At 44.7% G+C, this 20194-nt stretch overlaps 1 protein-coding gene across 1 annotated transcript; it reads right to left on the bottom strand.

Annotated features, from left to right (window-relative positions):
* Positions 1-3039: 3039 nt before the first annotated feature.
* Positions 3040-14897, bottom strand: LOC306920405 (cilia- and flagella-associated protein 53-like). Its single transcript, XM_079497148.1, has 9 exons — positions 14735-14897; positions 14181-14354; positions 13028-13259; positions 11412-11483; positions 10573-10791; positions 9094-9310; positions 8302-8404; positions 5412-5647; positions 3040-4364 (listed from the first exon to the last, which is right to left on the bottom strand). Exons 2-8 carry the CDS (start codon positions 14342-14344, stop codon positions 5416-5418), a joined length of 1239 nt encoding a protein of 412 aa, XP_079353274.1. The 5' UTR covers positions 14345-14354; positions 14735-14897; the 3' UTR covers positions 3040-4364; positions 5412-5415.
* Between the last annotated feature and the right edge of the window lie 5297 nt (positions 14898-20194).

Here is a 20194-nt window from a genome sequence, read left to right as displayed (position 1 = left end):
TACTGTTCGTTGCTCAGCACCTGCCCAAACCTGGCCCAATAATTGGGGTAGGGATGAACTGCACACATCATGTGCATGCAGTACTCATAGCCCTCTTTTCCAGTTAATTGATCGCTCAACCTGCTCTGCCGGTCTCGCGCCTATAGTTGAATAGCCAGCACACACGAGACGCACACACGCACGCACGCACGCACGCACGCACGCACGCACGCACGCACGCACACATCCATTTTGAAATAGGACTAACGGCTGACGGCCAAGCTACACCAGGCTTTTCTCGCACAAAATGCGTGCGTTTACCCTAAACGCGTGCAAAAAACACACACGCGTCCCGCGCGTGTGTTTTTTAAAATAGGACTGGACCTAAATTAAACGCACGCGCGGGGGTAAACGTGGCCGTGTAGCGTGGCCGTTAGGTCCAGTCCTATTTTTAGGACTGGATTTTTAAGGTAAACGCGCAAGTTTTTTTGATTGATTGATTGAAAAATGTATTAACAGTTTGCAGAATTACAGTACATTTCAAGCACAAACTCAATACAAAGGCTGTTAACTGTGAGTGGACGACCCAATTAAGCATTACACTTGTTTCCAATAGGGTCCACCATGTTCAATTCATCAAAAACATTTAGAGACGTACAAATAGACACTTCTATATAGACAAAGGACAGAACAGGAATTAATCATAAAGGAGGTAAAAAGGGAAAAGAAACATATACAGTGAGGGAAAAAGGGGGGCGGGGGGGCGGTGGGGGGGATTCAGATTTTACGGGGGCCAGAAAAGCCTGGTGTAGCTTGGCCGTGAACAGTCATCAAAAGTCTGGGTTTTCGGTGAAAATTCTCAGTTTTCGTCTTTAGTTAACTGTTGTTTAATCGACTTTTCAGTTTTTAAATGTCAGCTGACTACTTTGAAGGGCTTGCCGCCGCTTGCGCCAAGCTCGTTAGCTCGGTATGAACAAAGGTCGGCGACACACTCCCCGGAGATGCCCCGGGCCACCCCTGAGTTAAAACATATCTTCACGCCCCCCCCCCCTCCCACCCTGTCTGTTGCAGGTTAAACTATAGGCTATACTAACTACTTTTTCACTGAAGGATACTCCCTTGAGTTGCAGCAACTCGTTTTCAAGGGGTTCCTCAGGGTACAACAAAACAATACAGCAACAAAAACAAACAAAAGACATTACACAAAGGCTCTTCCCCATCACAAACCCACCACAAACCCACTACATCAGTATACTCGAGTCGTAACCCCAGAGTTTCATTGGAGAAAAAAAAATACATTATACAACATTAATACAAGAAATAAGACATTCAATGCAAATAAACAAGTATGATGCCAATAGGATATAGTCTCAAGACAACACAAAAGAGCAATCAAAAACAAGAATAGCTAGATATAAGATGAACTAGTAATGCATTCTTGAAAGCATCAACAGAAGTAATTGATCTAAGAGACAAGGGCAGGACATTCCAGTCTGCTGGTGCTGTGAAATTAAAAGCACGCCTACCTATCTCTCTAGAGATTATGGGCAAATAAAATAAAGATGTTGAGTATGTCTTAGAGAATAAACAGATGAGAATCGGTATGTGGGATAATTAAAATAAAAACATTTAAACACAAAAAGCAACCAATGGAATTGTCTCCTAGCTTGGCGTGATAACCAGTTCAATGACTCATACATAACACAATGGTGCGTACGGTATAAGCACACCTCAAAACAAACATATATATATATATATAATTATATATTAGTAAAGAGGTGTTCTCGTGAATTATGTCGCCATAGTCCAGTATAGGAAATAACAATTGTTGTGCAATTCGTTTTCTTGACTTGAAAGAAAAACAGTTAATTGATCTGTACATTATTTTAAGACTAATATTTACCCTAGTTCTAATTAAATCGATATGAGGCCTATAACTGATGTGATATCTGGAATTTTAGATGCAATTTGCAAAAGTATTAAAACAAAATGTACAGTATTCAAAATTAAATCCCATGACACACACAGAAATATGCAACGTATTATGAAATTAGGCACATATAGGCCATACCAATAGTATAATGCAGCCCAAGAATGCCACTCCATGGATCTCCCCTTATATGCCAACCGCATTCCACAGTCAACACATAAGAGTACTGTGACAGGCTATATCTTATCAGCCTGATTTATTGCAACTTAAAGAAGAAAATACTTGGCACGCCAGTTACAATAACACAATATCATCTGTGGGAAGTCTGTAGCCTGCAGGTCGATCACCTCGCAGAACGGAATGAAATGTATTCAAGGTGGAGTGCAGGTTAACCAGGCTAGCAAGTCTCATTGGTGACAGAACAAACAAAGCCTTGTGTGTGATTGATTGATTGATTGATTGATTGATTGATTGATTGATTGAGAATTATATCAAGTTTGTAGAGTGGGACTGGGTACAGTTCAAGGAAAGTACAAGCAAACTGAGACCAATTTCATTGGTCTCAGTTTGCACTGCAATGCAAATTTACATTCATATAAATGCCCAAAATGTATTCCACATTGTGATGTCAGAACAAGCCAGCTCCATATATGGAGATCTAGGGGTCATCCATGCCCGTTGGGGGGTGATCAGGTGTGATCATCAATTATTGGCTAATAAAGGGCGAGGTCGCGCATCATTGTGATGTCAGAACATCATTGTGATGTCAGAACAGGCCAGCTACATATGCAGATATGCTGCTCTGCCGGTCATGCATCAACAGTTTAAGCCTTTATTTTTGAGTGGTGTAAACCACTCCTACAACTGGCTTTGTTAGTTTACGTGTCTGTCTGTCTGCGCTCAAAAAATGAGCACGGTTGCTATGGTCACCCAGTTCACACGGGTGTTATTTCATTACGTCAGACATTACATCAGACCACAGCTGATCAGTCTATATAAGACCTTACACCACTCAGTTCACACGGGTGTGATTTTTTTAAATACTAAAATACTGACAGACAGACAGACAGACAGACGTGTGTTTCTTTTTCTCTGGCCTCATTTGATGATAACAACATACTTCACATAAATACATATAATTATCTTTTAATTAGTACAGTAGTACACTTCAGGGAATTTAAACGTGAAACACCACAAATGAAACAATACACTGTGAAATAATTCACACAGATAGTCCAAAAACTAATAGTAATGAGACCTGTTTTTGACATCCTTTTTAATTCCTCTTATATGAGTATGGAAAATATTGAAATATTATCAGCAGTATATCAGAATTAGTACACAGATTGGAAAAATGAAAGCCTAGGATTGTTGGTTTATGATCCTTGGAACGTGGTGGAGTCACACTGCCACCTCCTGGCTATAACTAATAAAAGTAGTGCTTTTTTTGTCATACAGATTCTGTTACAGAGGGCACTACATTTAAATCAGGGAATCTAAGGGGGGGAAAGGGGTCAACCTCAAACGAATTGCAACAGAAACTCATTAAACTTTGTTTTGTTTCATAAATATGTTAGTAATAACATAGCAAAAGTCCTAAGAAATCCAAGTAGGGGATCATATTGAAAAATGCTGAAATAGGCACACAAATTTCACAATTTCCCATTGACGCCCATGTTAAAAACAAGGTTCACTTTTTGTTTTAAAGCCCTAAATATGACGACATAAGATAAATATTTGTTAGTAATATTAGTGATTTGCTGGAGTTAGATGATTCTGCGGGAAAAATGTATACGTTTTCTAGGGCTAGGACTGGATTAAAAATAATCTAATTAATTAGACTTTGTAATTAATTAATTTCATGTTTAATACCATATCAATATTTGACCTGAGAAATTATACATTTGTTTTTCCCAATTAAAACATATTTTGGTAGCCTACACGAGTGAATCAATGAGTGAGGTTTTTTGAGGTGAGGTTCCTTTTGGTGTTTTAAGCATTATGTTATACTTTAGCTATTGAAAAATAGCAGATCTACAAGCTCATAGCCTGGCACCGAGTGCCACGCTACGAGCTTGTAGATCTGCTATTTTTGAAAAATCGTGAAAATGTAGTGCAAATCTTTGAATACATATTCTTTAACTCAAATCTTTGCTTCTGGGAGGGGTCCCTGCAGGAACAACATATTTTCAGATAGGGTCGGTGGCCAATTACAATTTCTGGGGTCCTTGACATAAAATATTGAGCACCACTGATACAGAAACATAAGTATTTCAGAAAACTGTCAGGATTTAGAAGACATTTTTTAAATTTCAGGCCTAAATGTATTTCCCATCATCAACTGGGCTAAGCAATGCGGCCTGATCGGTTTCTTCTCCTGTTGCGTGTACTGGCGGTTTGTTGTCTGTTTGGTTGGTTGTTGCACCAGTATTCTGATCGGTACGTGGGAAAGGTTCTGTAAAAAAAAAACAGAAAATGTACAAAACTATGGCACGCCATCTTTAAATATCGGTTCAATCTATTTGTGAGTTATGTGACTGAACTAGAACACTTAGAGAACCACTTTCACTCACAACACAACACAGTCACATACCAATGTATTTATTAATTTATTTTTGGTTCTTATATGACACAATCTATAAGACTTCTCCGTGGGGATTTTCAATAGAAAAGTGAGCTTGCAGATCTGCTATTTTCAAATGGCCGAAATTAAGCGTGTATTGTAATAATGATGAAAAACCAAGTAACTATAATAAGTAAAGATTTCAAATAAATGCAATGGAGTAAAAAAGTACAACATTTGGATCTGAGGTGGGAGCAGTAAAGTAAAAGTACTGGAAATAGTTAAAGCACCTAAAAACAGTAAACGCAGTTACTTTCCGCCATCGCTGCAGTGTTTTAGTCAAACTATAAATGTTCGTCGACTACCTTATTTACACTGACGAAAACTAAATGGAAACCACATGAAAACTAAGCTATGATCACTAAAAGTACAAGACTAAATATATCTTAAAAATAATAATAATAATAATGTAACCCATTTTTCACCCCCTCTGTCAATTATCTAATGTGATCCTGGGCTCTACACGCCCTCCACCAACCTGGGGAGAGCAACGGACTTGAACTCATGCTTCCTACATGCATGAGTGTCCAAGTCGCTCCTTTACACCTGACAGGGGGGAATTTCCCTGGTTGGACGTAGAGCGTGGAAGGAACACGTTTTTCCAACCAGTTCCTTTCCCCTCCATCAGGCGCCCCGGCAAGGCCAGGGGGAGGTAGTTTACAGACCAGGATTACTGTTTTGTGAGGGTACCTACACTAGGGGACACGGGAAGAACATGCAAACTCCACACAAGAAAGGCCCTTTCGCCAACCTTCGCCAAGGCCCGCCAAAATACATTGTGGTCGACAATGATATTTCGTCGACTACACGAACACTGAAACATTCCAGGTGAGTAAAATGACTATAAAATGACGCAAACTAAAATAAAAAATGCCTTACAAAATCAACACTGCACCGCTGAGCGTCTAAAGGGGTGGACAGACGTGACAGCGGAGGAGGAGGAGGAGAGAGGCTGAGACAAGATGTCGTCCATCTTGTGGCGGTAGCGCTCCTGGACCAGAAGACCCTGCTGGTGTTCCGTCTCCGTCTGAGCCCGGTCGGCCTCCAGCAGACCCTGGCGGTGCTTCATCTGAGCCAGAAGATCTTGCTGGTACTGCTCACAGCTCTGCTTGTGACTGGCGGGGGGGGGGGGGGGGGGGGGGGGGCAAAGAAATAATGTCAAGGCCCATTATTTATTCGGCATTTGAGCCACGGACCACCATTTGATGAGATTCAACCTCTCAGACCCAAAACGAAAGAATATTTTGTTATCGATAACATTTTGTCCACAACAAGCAAAATAACAGTTATTTTATATTCTCTAATTGTGTAGAGTTCTTGAAAATTAAGTAATGCAGATGTTTAACAATATATATTTTTTTACTCTTGAATCACAAAAAAACGAAAAATAGATAGGGGGACAAAATCAGTGAAAAATTAAGTTGGGAACTTCTCCTTTGGTCCACCCATTCCTAAGACATGTGAGAATGGTCCAGTGAAGAAAAATTAAATAAAAAAAGTCCATTGTGGGTGTATAGGATTTTCCTCTTTTCTCACTAAACGCGAGTGAAATTCACCCAAACACCTGCCTGTAGAAATAACCAGGAATGTGGGCAGGAAAACAAATATACCTTCTACGATGTCACTGAGCATCATGAAGGTACTGAAAGACCCACCCACCTCAGACATCAGCAACATTATGATGTCACTGAGCATCATGAAGGTACTGAAAGACCCGCCCACCTCTGACATCAGCAACATTATGATGTCACTGAGCATCATGAAGGTACTGAAAGACCCGCCCACCTCAGACATCAGCAACATTATGATGTCACTGAGCATCATGAAGGTACTGAAAGACCCGCCCACCTCTGACATCAGCAACATTATGATGTCACTGAGCATCATGAAGGTACTGAAAGACCCGCCCACCTCTGACATCAGCAACATTATGATGTCACTGAGCATCATGAAGGTACTGAAAGACCCGCCCACCTCAGACATCAGCAACATTATGATGTCACTGCCGCCCACCTCTGACATCAGCAACATTATGATGTCACTGAGCATCATGAAGGTACAGAAAGACCCGCCCACCTCAGACATCAGCAACATTATGATGTCACTGAGCATCATGAAGGTACTGAAAGCCCCGCCCACCTCTGACATCAGCAACATTATGATGTCACTGATCATCATGAAGGTACTGAAAGACCCGCCCACCTCTGACATCAGCAATATTATGATGTCACTGAGCATCATGAAGGTACTGAAAGACCCGCCCACCTCAGACATCAGCAACATTATGATGTCACTGCCGCCCACCTCTGACATCAGCAACATTATGATGTCACTGAGCATCATGAAGGTACTGAAAGACCCGTTCACCTCAGACATCAGCAACATTATGATGTCACTGAGCATCATGAAGGTACTGAAAGACCCGCCCACCTCAGACATCAGCAACATTATGATGTCACTGAGCATCATGAAGGTACTGAAAGACCCGCCCACCTCAGACATCAGCAACATTATGATGTCACTGAGCATCATGAAGGTACTGAAAGACCCGCCCACCTCTGACATCAGCAACATTATGATGTCACTGAGCATCATGAAGGTACTGAAAGACCCGCCCACCTCTGACATCAGCAACATTATGATGTCACTGAGCATCATGAAGGTACTGAAAGACCCGCCCACCTCAGACATCAGCAACATTATGATGTCACTGAGCATCATGAAGGTACTGAAAGACCCGCCCACCTCTGACATCAGCAACATTATGATGTCACTGAGCATCATGAAGGTACTGAAAGACCCGCCCACCTCTGACATCAGCAACATTATGATGTCACTGAGCATCATGAAGGTACTGAAAGACCCGCCCACCTCAGACATCAGCAACATTATGATGTCACTGCCGCCCACCTCTGACATCAGCAACATTATGATGTCACTGAGCATCATGAAGGTACTGAAAGACCCGCCCACCTCAGACATCAGCAACATTGTGATGTCACTGAGCATCATGAAGGTACTGAAAGACCCGCCCACCTCAGACATCAGCAACATTATGATGTCACTGAGCATCATGAAGGTACTGAAAGACCCGCCCACCTCAGACATCAGCAACATTATGATGTCACTGAGCATCATGAAGGTACTGAAAGACCCGCCCACCTCTGACATCAGCAACATTATGATGTCACTGAGCATCATGAAGGTACTGAAAGACCCGCCCACCTCTGACATCAGCAACATTATGATGTCACTGAGCATCATGAAGGTACTGAAAGACCCGCCCACCTCAGACATCAGCAACATTATGATGTCACTGAGCATCATGAAGGTACTGAAAGACCCGCCCACCTCTGACATCAGCAACATTATGATGTCACTGAGCATCATGAAGGTACTGAAAGACCCGCCCACCTCAGACATCAGCAACATTATGATGTCACTGAGCATCATGAAGGTACTGAAAGACCCGCCCACCTCTGACATCAGCAACATTATGAAAGTACTAAAATATAATCGTCCGGGTGAAAATCACCCGTGTTTAGTGTTAATTATTAAACATCTTTTTAACCCATTAAGGGCGAGAACCCCTTTTGGTGTTTTAAGCATTATGTTATACTTTAGCTATTGAAAAATAGCAGATCTACAAGATCTGAGCTTGTAGATCTGCTATTTTTCAAAAATCCTGAAAATATGTGCAAATCTTTGAATATATATTTCCCAGTGAACGTTTTTTAACTCAAATCTTTGCTTCTGGTTTAAAACGTACCATCTCTTCTGTTCCTCGTCCAACACTTTGACCTCCTGGACAGTTCTGGTCAGCTCAGTCTTCTCTGCATCCAACTGCAGCTGCTGTTGCATGTTCTGATCCACTGACGCGCGCGCACACACACACACACACACACACACACACACACACACACACACACACACACACACACACACACACACACACACACACACACACACACACACACACACACACACACACACACACACACACACACACACACACACACACACACACACACACACACACACACACACACACACACACACACACACACAATTGTTATGAAGAATAATAATACATACTACATACATACGTATGACACAACAATATACAGAAAAACATGACATACATATTTTGGACATAGTTCGAATGGTGATTAATCATGATTCATTATTTTTTAAGCTGTGATTATCCATCCACCCATCTTCAACCGCTTATCCGTAGTCAGGTTGCGGGGGCAACAGCTCCACCAGAGAGCTCCAGACTTCCCTCTCCAGAGCAACATTAGTGACTTCCTCCTGGGGGATCCCGAGACGTTCCAAGGCCAGTGAGTCGATGTGATTCCTCCAAATGCGCCTTGGTCTGCCCCGGGGTCTCCTCCCAGTGGGACGTGCCTCGAGGACCTCCATAGGTAGACGCCCGAGAGGCATATAACCAGATGCCCGAACCACCTAAGCTGGCTCCTTTCCAGGTGAAGAAGCAGCGACGCTACTTTATCGTTTGACAGCCCTAAGTATTATTATTATCATATTAAGTTATCATAATTACATCGGTGTTGGATCTGAAGACGTCTCACATCCGTCACGTCTCTCATCAGCCTGCTCCTTGCTCGCCCCTCCAGATGTTTCCGCTCCGCTCTCTCTCTCCAGATGTCATGGAGCTGTTCTCCAACGCGGAGCTCCTCCTCCTGCTCATCTCTCCTCTGCTCGTCTCTCTCCTCCTGGAGGTAGTCGCGGTACTGTCTCTCCTCCTGCTGCCGCTGAAGCTGCGTGCACGCACCACACACGCACCACCACGCACCACACACCACGCACGCACCACCACGCACCACACACCACGCACCATGCACCACGCACGCTCCACCACGCACCACACACCACACACCACGCACACAATTTAGGCATGTATTAGCACTTGCCGTAGCACTTGCCCTAGCCTTGACGACCTTACAGGCGTATGCAAAGGCTAAACTCATTTAATTTAGATACACTTCGACACTAACTCTGGGGGAGCCCGGGTTCGAACTGGCAACCTTGCATCCAGCCACTCTACCCCTGAGCCACCGCCGCTCATAGTTTCATTATACAGATATAGACAGATGTTAGGCTCTTAGGTTGCTTATGAATATCACTGTTGTGACGACACAGAGACACCTCCCTGACAATATCGCTGAGACAGTTTATTTATTTTTAGACCACAATGCTTATATGAGCCAATTTAAAATGAAACTTCTACGGCCCTGAGCGAGTGACATCAGGACTTTGGTAGAGATTTTACCGTCTGTCCGCTCCGCTGTAGTGCTGACATAATGAATTTACATTTTCCGGTAGAGTGTCTCAGCCCTGCGGTCGCTTCTCGCCTGAGGCGTCTTACTGGTGACTCTTCCTATGTATTTGATGTATTACCATGTGTTGTTCTTGCTTTCTGTAAATCGCTCTCGAGAGCGTCTGCTAAATGCCTAAATTGAAAGTTGTAAATTAGTCTCGCACACCTAGACTGTTGTTGCCTCCCGCAATTTTCAAATGTTTCCAGTCATACAGTCTGGAGCAACGGAATCTCTGATCATGAACAAAGCGATAACGCGGAAGTGAAGCAGCTCCCCACTTCCGTTTCGTCTTTTCAGTCGTGCAAATCTATCAAAAAAATATAAATCAAAATCATCTAAGCATACATAGCTCGCTGCTTGTCTAAATCACATTTTTAGATTTTGCATAAGTCTGCAAGGTCTTCGAGGCTAGGGCGAGTACCACAGGCTAAGGTGGAGTCTGAAGAGTCTGACTGTACCTCTGTGTAGTTTACATACTTTATGACTAATAAACTATTGTGTTATCCTTTCAGCCTTAAAGGACCGATAATATAAAATTCAACTTTTATTTTTTTTAATGTTTTTTGTCCATCCGTCCGTCCGTCCATCCGTCCGTCCGTCCGTCCGTCCGTCCGTCCGTCCGCCCGCCCACCCATCCATCCATCCGTCCGTCCACCCACCCACCCACCCATCCATCCATCCATCCATCCATCCATCGTCACCTTCCTGCGCGCGGCCTCCTGCTCCTCGTCGGTGTCCTGGGAGAAGAGCGTCTCCAGGAGACGGGCGTCAACGGCCAGCTGGTCGCGCAGCTCGCGGGACAGACGGCGCGTCTTCAGGCGGAGACATCCGTCCAGCTGTCTGCGACGAGCCTCCTGGTCCCTCTGCTTCTGGACGCCAGCCTGCTGCTGCTCCGCGCGCAGCGCCTCTGTCTCTGTCCTCTGTGATGACACAACACACACACTCTGTCTGTCCTCTGTGATGGACACAACACACACACTCTGTCTGTCCTCTGTGATGGACACAACACACACACACATTGTCTCTGTCTGTCCTCTGCGATGGACACCACACACACACACACATTGTCTCTGTCCTCTGCGATGGACACAACACACACACACTGTCTCTGTCTGTCCTCTGTGATGGACACAACACACACACACAGTCTCTCCTCTGCGATAGACACAACACACACACACTGTCTCTCCTCTGCGACACAACACACACACACTGTCTCTGTCTGTCCTCTGCCTGCCTGCCTGCCTGCCTGCCTGCCTGCCTGCCTGCCTGCCTGCCTGCCTGCCTGCCACACACACACACACACACACACACACACACACACACACACACACACACACACACACACACACACACACACACACACACACACACACACACACACACACACACACACACACACACACACACACACACACACACACACACACACACACACACACACACACACACACACACACACACACACACACACACACACACACACACACACACACACACACACACACACACACACACACACACACACACTCTCTCTCACCACACGTTGTGCTTCCTGTTCTTTGAGCTGCTTGGCTTCCTGTCTCTGTTGCTCCGCCTCCTCCACCTGAGCCTGCACAGGTGAGCAGAAGAGTTCATTAACACACTACCCCCTGGAGGTGAGCCAGGGTCATTACAGGTCAAACTAATCCAGTGGTTTTCAACCCTTTTCATCCTATTTTTAATACATTATTTATGCAGCATTATTTATTTATCCTCTCAGACCCATCTGAGCCACGGACCACCATGACATTTATCCTCTCAGACCCATTTGAGCCACGGACCACCATTTGATGACATTTATCCTCTCAGACCCATTTGAGCCACGGACCACCATTTAATGACATTTAGCCTCTCAGACCCATTTGAGCCACGGAGCACCATTTGATGACATTTAGCCTCTCAGACCCATTTGAGCCACGGACCACCATTTGATGACATTTAGCCTCTCAGACCAATTTGAGCCACGGACCACCATTTGATGACATTTAGCCTCTCAGACCCATTTGAGCCACGGAGCACCATTTGATGACATTTAGCCTCTCAGACCCATTTGAGCCACGGACCACCATTTGATGACATTTAGCCTCTCAGACCCATTTGAGCCACGGACCACCATTTGATGACATTTAGCCTCTCAGACCCATCTGAGCCACGGACCACCATTTGATGACATTTAGCCTCTCAGACCCATCTGAGCCACGGACCACCATTTGATGACATTTAGCCTCTCAGACCCATCTGAGCCACGGACCACCATTTGATGACATTTAGCCTCTCAGACCCATTTGAGCCACAGAGCACCATTTGATGACATTTAGCCTCTCAGATCCATTTGAGCCACGGACCACCATTTGATGACATTTAGCCTCTCAGACCCAAAACTAAAGAATATTTTGTTCTCGTTGGATAACGTTTTTTATTTGTCCACAATTCCATGCTGTATTGATGTTGCTATACCATTAGGAGAGATAACAGGTTCAAAATAACAATTATTATTCTACATTCTCTAACTGGGTATTGTGTAAACTTCTTGTAAATTAATTAATGCAGATGTTTAACAATAATTTAAATGGAACGGTAAAAGGGTCCATTTCGTTTCATTTTACACCTTTTAGTTATCAACTCTCCATCAGCTGCTATTTTCTCTGCTTTTTGAAGTTACAATATAAAACAAAACTAACCCTTTCAACAACAAAAAAGAAAAAGAAAAAATACAGTTAAAACTAAACTAAACTTTTAGGTTTTATGACCTCAATTACACCCACACAACCTGCACTTTGAATGTTCAGTGGATTTTCTGTGGTTTTCTCTGTGTGTTCTGAAGCCTTTTGAGCTGCAATGAAAACAGGCAAAATGCCCTCAACAGTGACATCTGCTGCGCGTCATCTGCTGGCGCATCATGTCATATATGGGATTTGTGGACTATCACAGTTCACAGGCAAATCAGAGCTCTTGTTTGAGCCAGAAATCCCCAGACCACAGAAAATCAACTGAATGTTAAAAGTTCTGTTTCTTTTGGTGCAATTGAGCTCAGAAAACCTAAAACAAATATGAAAAAATGTCACGATCTGTTTAAGTCACAAAAGAAAAAAAAATGAAAAAAGTGATAACGACCTGCAGGTGAGCCAGGTCCTCCTGGTTGCTCCGCCTCTGTCTCCGCCCCTCCTCCTGGCTCCGCCCCTCCTTGGCCAGCCGGTCCGCCTCCCACAGGCCGGTGTAGAGCTCCTCCTCTTCCTGCCGCTGGCGGTGCTCTTCCTGCGCGCTGCGCAGCTGCACGGCGCGCTCCACGCACACCTGGTCCTGACAGCGCTTGGTCTGCGTCGCGCGAAGCTCCTCGCTCTGCTCTCTGGAGCGGAAATGACAAAAAAAAAAATCACACCCGTGTGAAGTGAGGGGTGCTCTTATCATTGTACATCATCATACATTATCTCATGAACAACTGAATTTATGTGATTGGGTTGGTTAAATTTACATCATATTTGGCGGACATTTGACCTAATTTCTCCTTTCATTGTCATTGGCAAATGTCGAGACGTGTGGGGGACAAAAGCTGTATATAGGAGGGGCTAGCACCCCTCAAAAATAATCATACCCGTGTGAAGTGAGGGGCGCTCTCATCATCATACATCATCATGACGTAAAATAGACACTATGCCTGTTTGCTGAGACACTATGATGTAAAATTCTCCATTCATTGTCAATGGGAATTTAATGTTTGTTTAAGACATGGTTTGTGGGGACAAAAGCTGGATGTAGGAGGGGCTAGCGCCCCTCAAAAAAACCCACGCGCGAAAACAAAAATAAAATGCATAGCAGAGTGGCGTCTGATCAGCTGGGACCCAAGAGGGTCGCCAAGGTGCGTTTCCTCCTCAAACATCACACACAACAAATTAGCGACACCCCTTCTGTGACGGACACGGAACTACCGCATTAAATGACTCCCCAAACCCCTTGCTACCACCAGATGGCAGCGTGATGTCGCCGTTTATTTTAAACGTCAGGCGTATAGGCATAGTTTTATGACTTTTTTATGGCACTCAGCTCACTTGGTGAGAAAAGACTACGTCGCTAATTGTGCGTGATTACGGGGAGCACAAGCCCTGTGTTCCTATTGGCTGGGCTTTTCAACAGCCACAACTCCAGTTCACAGCATGCTAAAGGCCCCAAAGTGCAGGGGAGCTCTTAGACGACCAATAGGGACGGGCTGAAATTACTTAAGCCTCTGTCTTCCTATTGGCTGGGTTTCCAAAAGGGACGCCCCCTATACCTGCACAGCTGCTCCATCTTGTCCTCCACCAGCTGCAGCCTCTCTCTCTCTCTCTGCTCCTTCAGAGTCCGTGCTCGCTCTCTCATCCGGGCCTGTCTCTCCAGAACTGTCTCCTGCTTGGCCTCCATTTCCCTCTGCAGGTCCTGCTCCTCTGTCTGTAGCATGAAGCGCAGTCTGGAAAGGGTTAATATTAGATTCATTATATTAGATTAACATAACGTTATATTATACTATAACCGCTCCTAAAGCTCTTCAACCAGCAGAATGACAACGCTCCAACTGATATTTCAAGGCAATTTATTATAGCCCAAGACAACGTGAAAAGCTGCAACACAAAACAAACAATATCCTTTTTAACACAATTAATTATTAATATGAAATATGAATCATGAATGTCCTCTTTGACAGTCGAGCTGTCCTTTTAAAGTGTCCATAATCATGAAAATACTCCACATTCACAATACACAATGAAACTTCCATTACATTCACATGTTCAAACAAACGATGAAATGACAATAGGCTACTGTTTACAAACAAAACAACATGTAACATACCGTGTTGCGCCTTCTGCCAATTATTTTAGGAGAGTTACGTTATCTGTATCTTATATTCTTTATTTTAAGGACTCTTTTTTTGTCGTAGGAAGAGCTCCTTGCGCCACTGAAACTCTGTTCTGACTGAGCTTAGCTCACACAGGTGCAATCAATGCTGCTCAACACTAATCACATAGGACCATACCTGCATGCCCTTACAACAGGTCATAATGAAATGAGCAATAGAAGCCAAGGCACCACACACCATACAAATTCAATATGTTACCCAAAACAAAAATACATACAATGTTCACATATTACACATTTTTAGAAAGGTAAACAATAAAATAAAATATTACAAAATACCCATTGCTGGGACAGCTACATACTATATTATATCAGATCTTTTTTCACCCTGTGCCAATTGCCTAAACTGTAATCCTGGAGGGATCCAAACGTAATTCCGACGGAGCATTAGTCCGACATGCGGAAACAACGGTCGGACTAGCGCTCGAACATGCACTGCTCCCGTTGCTGCTCTGCCGACCTGGGGAGAGCCCCGAACTGAGCTCATGCTTCCTTCAATGCATGAGGAGAGAGCAGGCCGCTTCTTATCACCTGACAGGGGGGGAGTTTTACCGGCTGGACGTAGCATGTGGAAGGAACACGTTATTCCGAACAGTTCCTTTCCCCTCCATCAGGCACCCCGGCTGGCCAGGGAGAGGCAGTATAGACCAGGATTACTGCATGTTTTTTTTGTGAGGGTACCTACCCTAGGGGACATGGGGCGAACATGCAAACTCCACACAGAAAGGCCCTTTCGCCAACCCCGCCTCGGGTATGGGCACTGATGACGCGGAGGAGGGAACACGCCCCCAGCGCCCACAGCGTCCCCAGCAGGAATCGAACCCAGGACCTTCTAGCTGTGAGGCGACAGCACTACCGACTATGCCACCGTGCCGCCTATTTACTTATTTCTAACCTGATTCTCAGTAAAACAAAACAAAGAATACATGAACCACCGCACCGAGCGGTCGGTGTGAGATCGGCGGGGGAAAAAATGAGGGCGAGATGGATTATGGGCGATGGTACCTGTTAACCAGAGTAATCTAGTAAGAGAGTGGCGACATGGTTGACTCCCATTGTAACAATGGAATGCAGAAGTGCTCATTCTATCTCAATGGGATAGTTCCAGGCATAGGAGCAATGTTTGGAACTATAGCCCATAGGCACCCGCTTTGCGGCGAGATCAAAGCGTGTCGCTACTCTCCTACTCTACACTCTGCTGTTACCTTCCTCAGTGGTCATGTGGTCATGTGGCACTGACCTATCACGTCTCTCCTCAGTGGTCATGTGACAGCGCTCAAGGGCCAGCTGGGCGTGTCGGTCCACCGTCTCGCGGACGAACCTCTGGCCCGTGCTGCGCTCCCACTCGTTCTTCAGCTGCCACGCAGCCTGCTGCTTCCTGCAGAAGTCTGCCCCCTGGTGGCGGGAGGCCTCCTGTCGCCTCCTCTCTGCGAACAGGTGGTCTGGGGAGCGGGGCCGGGATGAGGTCACCGCTCTCGCCCGCTTTTTTATTAACACATTAAAAAGAAATGTTTTAATTAAAGGGATACTATAAGCAAGTCTCTGTGTGTGCATGTGTGTGCATGTGTGTGTGTGTGTGTGTGTGTGTGTGTGTGTGTGTGTGTGTGTGTGTGTGTGTGTGTGTGTGTGTGTGTGTGTGTGTGTGTACAAACACTCTCCCCCCCACCTCCTCTCTCTGAAAGGGAACACGGGGAGAACATGTGAGGGTACCTACCCTAGGGAACACGGGGAGAACATGTGAGGGTACCTACCCTAGGGAACACGGGGAGAACATGTGGGGGTATACCTATACCCTAGGGGACACGGGGAGAACATGCAGGGTACCTACCCTAGGGGACAGTGTGATCCAGGGACTCTCTGGGTTCCTTGAGGGGGTTTAAATGGACCCTTGCAGGTCTGTAACTCTGAGTGTACAAATGGAACCAAATGGACCATTACAGGTCTGTAACTCTGAGAGTGTACAAATGGAACCAAACGGACCCTTGTCTGGAACCAAATGGACCCTTACAGGTCTGCAACTCTCAGAGTGTACAAATGGACCCTTACAGATCTGTAAATCTGAGAATGTATGGAACTAAAAGGACCCTTACGGGTTTGTAACTGTCTGAGGGTAAGAAATGGAACCAAATACTCTCAGAATCTGGGGTTCCTTGGAATTGGTTAACAAACAAACAAACAAACAAACAAACAAACAAACAAACAAACAAATTAAATGAAATGAAATGTTTCTTTATAAATAAACTCACCACAGCTCCAGAGTGAGGCGTTGGTCCAATGAATTCCTTCTGAAGCTTTGTCTTCTGATACGTGGACATGTTCAAATTAAACTCATTCATATACAAACTAAACTAAAACTAAACCGCAGAGGCAGAGCAACGCTCGGTCGGCAACGCTTTTAAGTTGCTGTGGCAACCGTCAAACAAGGACTTCATATCATCGCTCTGTTTACATCTCGCGGCCTCTGTCTCCCTCCAGTGGAAAACGTCGGTAACTGTAAAACTGTCAGAGTATCAAATTAAACCATTGACGACTGATTGCTTGTCTGATTGATTTAAGTATTTATTAACAGTTTGCAGAATGGGTGCATTCCCTGTGTGTGTGTGTGTGTGTGTGTGTGTGTGTGTGTGTGTGTGTGTGTGTGTGTGTGTGTGTGTGTGTGTGTGTGTGTGTGTGTGTGTGTGTGTGTGTGTGTGTGTGCGCGCGCGCGCCTGTGTGTCACAGTGCATAGTGCTTTTGTTTAGTTTTTTGTGGTTGTTTGTCACTCCTTTTATATCTTATTCAATGTATCGTCCCTCTTATTATTTAACTAATGTTGTGCACTAGCATAATCTCGCGTTACCAGACTGTTGCCTCTCGCAATCGAGACGCTAGCGCTAGCACGGATAAGATTTCCGGTTTGATTGATTGATTGATTGAAGAATTTATTAACAGTTTGCAGAATTACAGTACATTTCAAGCACAAACTCAATACAAAGGCTGTTAACTGTGAGTGGACGACCCAATTAAGCATTACACTTGTTTCCAATAGGGTCCACCATGTTCAAATCATCAAAACATTTAGAGACGTACAAATAGACACTTCTATAGACAGAACAGGAATTCATCATAAAGGAGGTAAAAAGGGAAAAGAAATATATACAGTGAGGGGAAAAAAGGAGGGGGGGGGGGGGGATTCAGATTTTACGGGGGCCAGTTTCGAATTGCAGCCATCCGTAGGTGCCCTTTGAGAGCGGTTTTGAAGGAGTCAAGGGATTCGCATGTCTTAATGACAGTTGGTAGGGCGTTCCACATTTTGGTGGCATAGGAGCGAAAAGAATTTAGTCCCTTGTTTGTGCCGAATCTGGGTTGTACATGGTTCGTTGCACTCCCTCTGGTGTTGTGGGTGTGGACTTCGTTAACATTAAGGAAGTATCTAGACAGGTACATGGGTATCTTGGTGGTGTATTGAATCTTGTGGACCAGACCCATTGCAAGATGCTGTACTCTGTCGTCGACCCTAAGCCATTCCAGCCTGTCGAAGTGGGCAGGGGTGAGGTGGGTTCGGGGGGCTAGATCAAGTAGGAGCCTGACCAGTTTGTTTTGGGAAGTCTGGAGCCTGGTTTTAAGGGCCTTTGAGGTGCTGTGGTACCAGGAGGTGCATGCATAGTCAAAGAAACCCTGTACAAGGGCTCCTGTTAAGGTCTTCAAGGTGTTTTTGTTGACCAGTGAGGAGATCCTGTAGAGGAATCTTGATATGGTTGACTTTTTTGATTACGTTGGTGGCCATTTTATCACCGGAAAGATTAGCCTCCAGGATGGAACCTAGGTAGGTAATTTCATCTTTACGTGTGATAACATTGTCACCCACTCTAACCAAGAAGCCATTTGCCTTGCTGAGATTACTAATAGAGCCAAAGAGAATGGATTCAGTTTTTCCCAGGTGTAAAGATAGTTTGTTATCAGCGAGCCAGGTGCAGATTCTACCGAGTTCAGAGCTGAGGGCATTTTCAACCTGCAGTTTGTCCCTGTCCGAGACCAGCAGTGCTGAGTCATCTGCGAACAGGAACAAGTTGCAGTCACAAGCTGAAGTCATGTCGTTTACATATATTAGGAACAGTAGAGGCCCTAGTATGCTTCCTTGTGGAACGCCACAGCTCACTGGGAGGGGGGGGGGACAGTGTTCCGTTCACTTCCACCATCTGTTCTCTCCCCTCCAGGTAGGATTGCATCCAGCTCACTGATGTGCTATCGAAACCAATTGCTTTTAGCTTGTTAACCAGTATGGAGTGGTTCACGGTGTCAAAAGCCTTTTGGAGGTCCAGCATGACCATGCCGCAGTATTTGCCAGCGTCCACCTCTTGTTTGATGTGGTCGCTCAAATAGAGAAGGCATGTGTCAGTGGAGTGGGATGTTCTGAAGCCAGATTGGAACTCGTACAATAATTTATTAGTGGCAAGATACTTTTCAACCTGTTCATAGACTATTTTTTCCATCACTTTCGAGATGGAACTAAGAATAGAAATAGGGCGGTAGTTGCCGGGGTCTAATTTACTCCCTTTCTTGTGCAAGGGGGTTACTTTGGCCAGTTTGAAATCTTGGGGGACCTGTCCCTGTTTGATGGAGAGGTTTACTATGTGGGTGATGATTGGAGCTATAGAGATGGCTGAGTCTCTGAGAAATTTGGAGGGAATGTTGTCATGGCCTGTGGCCTTGTGGGGTTGGAGGGCACTCAGTTTCTTAATTACCTCATCAGTTGTTACCATAACTAGTTTAAAATCGTCTTTACAAACACCTAGGTTTCTGTAGAAGGTTGTAATGTGCTCTACACCAAAGAGCCCAGAGTGGGAGGGCAGTTTGTTAACCAGAGTTGTTGCTATGTTTGTAAAGAAGATATTCAAGTAGTTGGCCACATCAAGGTTGTCAGTGATGAGAGTGTTGTCCGATTTGATGTTTATGTTCGAAAATCTGGTTTTTAGTTTCTGACCATAGCTTAGTTGATTGTTTAGTAGCTTCCAGAGCTCATGAGGATTGTTTTTGTTTTCCTGAGCTTTATCATTAATGAAGTTACTTTTAGCTGATTTGGTCATGGCAGTTACACTGTTTCGTAGCTTGATTCGTTGTGTATTTAGGTTGTTCAAACGAGCTTGGCGAACACTGTCGAAGCGCTTGGCTAGCTTTGACTTGCATTTTAGAAATTCAGAGCATTTTTTGTCTCTGGCTTTCATTGCAGCCAGTATGTCCGAATTCATCCATGGTTCCGAGCGGGTTTTGCCCCTGGTGGTTCTCAAAGGAGCCATGTTGTTCAGTACTGATGTAAATTTGGTTTTGAAGCCAAGCCAAGCTTCTTCGACAAGTGTGCTTTTAAGCTCATCGGACCAATCCAGACTCTCCAATACTTGGTTAAAAACCTCACTA

Source organism: Electrona antarctica (assembly GCF_951216825.1).
Source record: "Electrona antarctica genome assembly, chromosome: 3".
NCBI lineage: Eukaryota > Metazoa > Chordata > Actinopteri > Myctophiformes > Myctophidae > Electrona > Electrona antarctica.
This window is presented reverse-complemented; position numbering and strand designations above follow the sequence as displayed.

Bases quoted from the DNA above. Each gene is read 5' to 3' on its own strand.
- LOC306920405 (XM_079497148.1), bottom strand. From the start codon at position 14,344: ATGCTACAGACAGAGGAGCAGGACCTGCAGAGGGAAATGGAGGCCAAG. The intron at 13,260-14,180 runs GTATAGGGGGCG...TTTCCGCTCCAG, and splicing joins AAGATGGAGCAGCTGTGCAG to AGAGCAGAGCGAGGAGCTTC. The intron at 10,792-11,411 runs GTGAGAGAGAGT...GTGTCATCACAG, and splicing joins AACAGGAAGCACAACGTGTG to AGGACAGAGACAGAGGCGCT.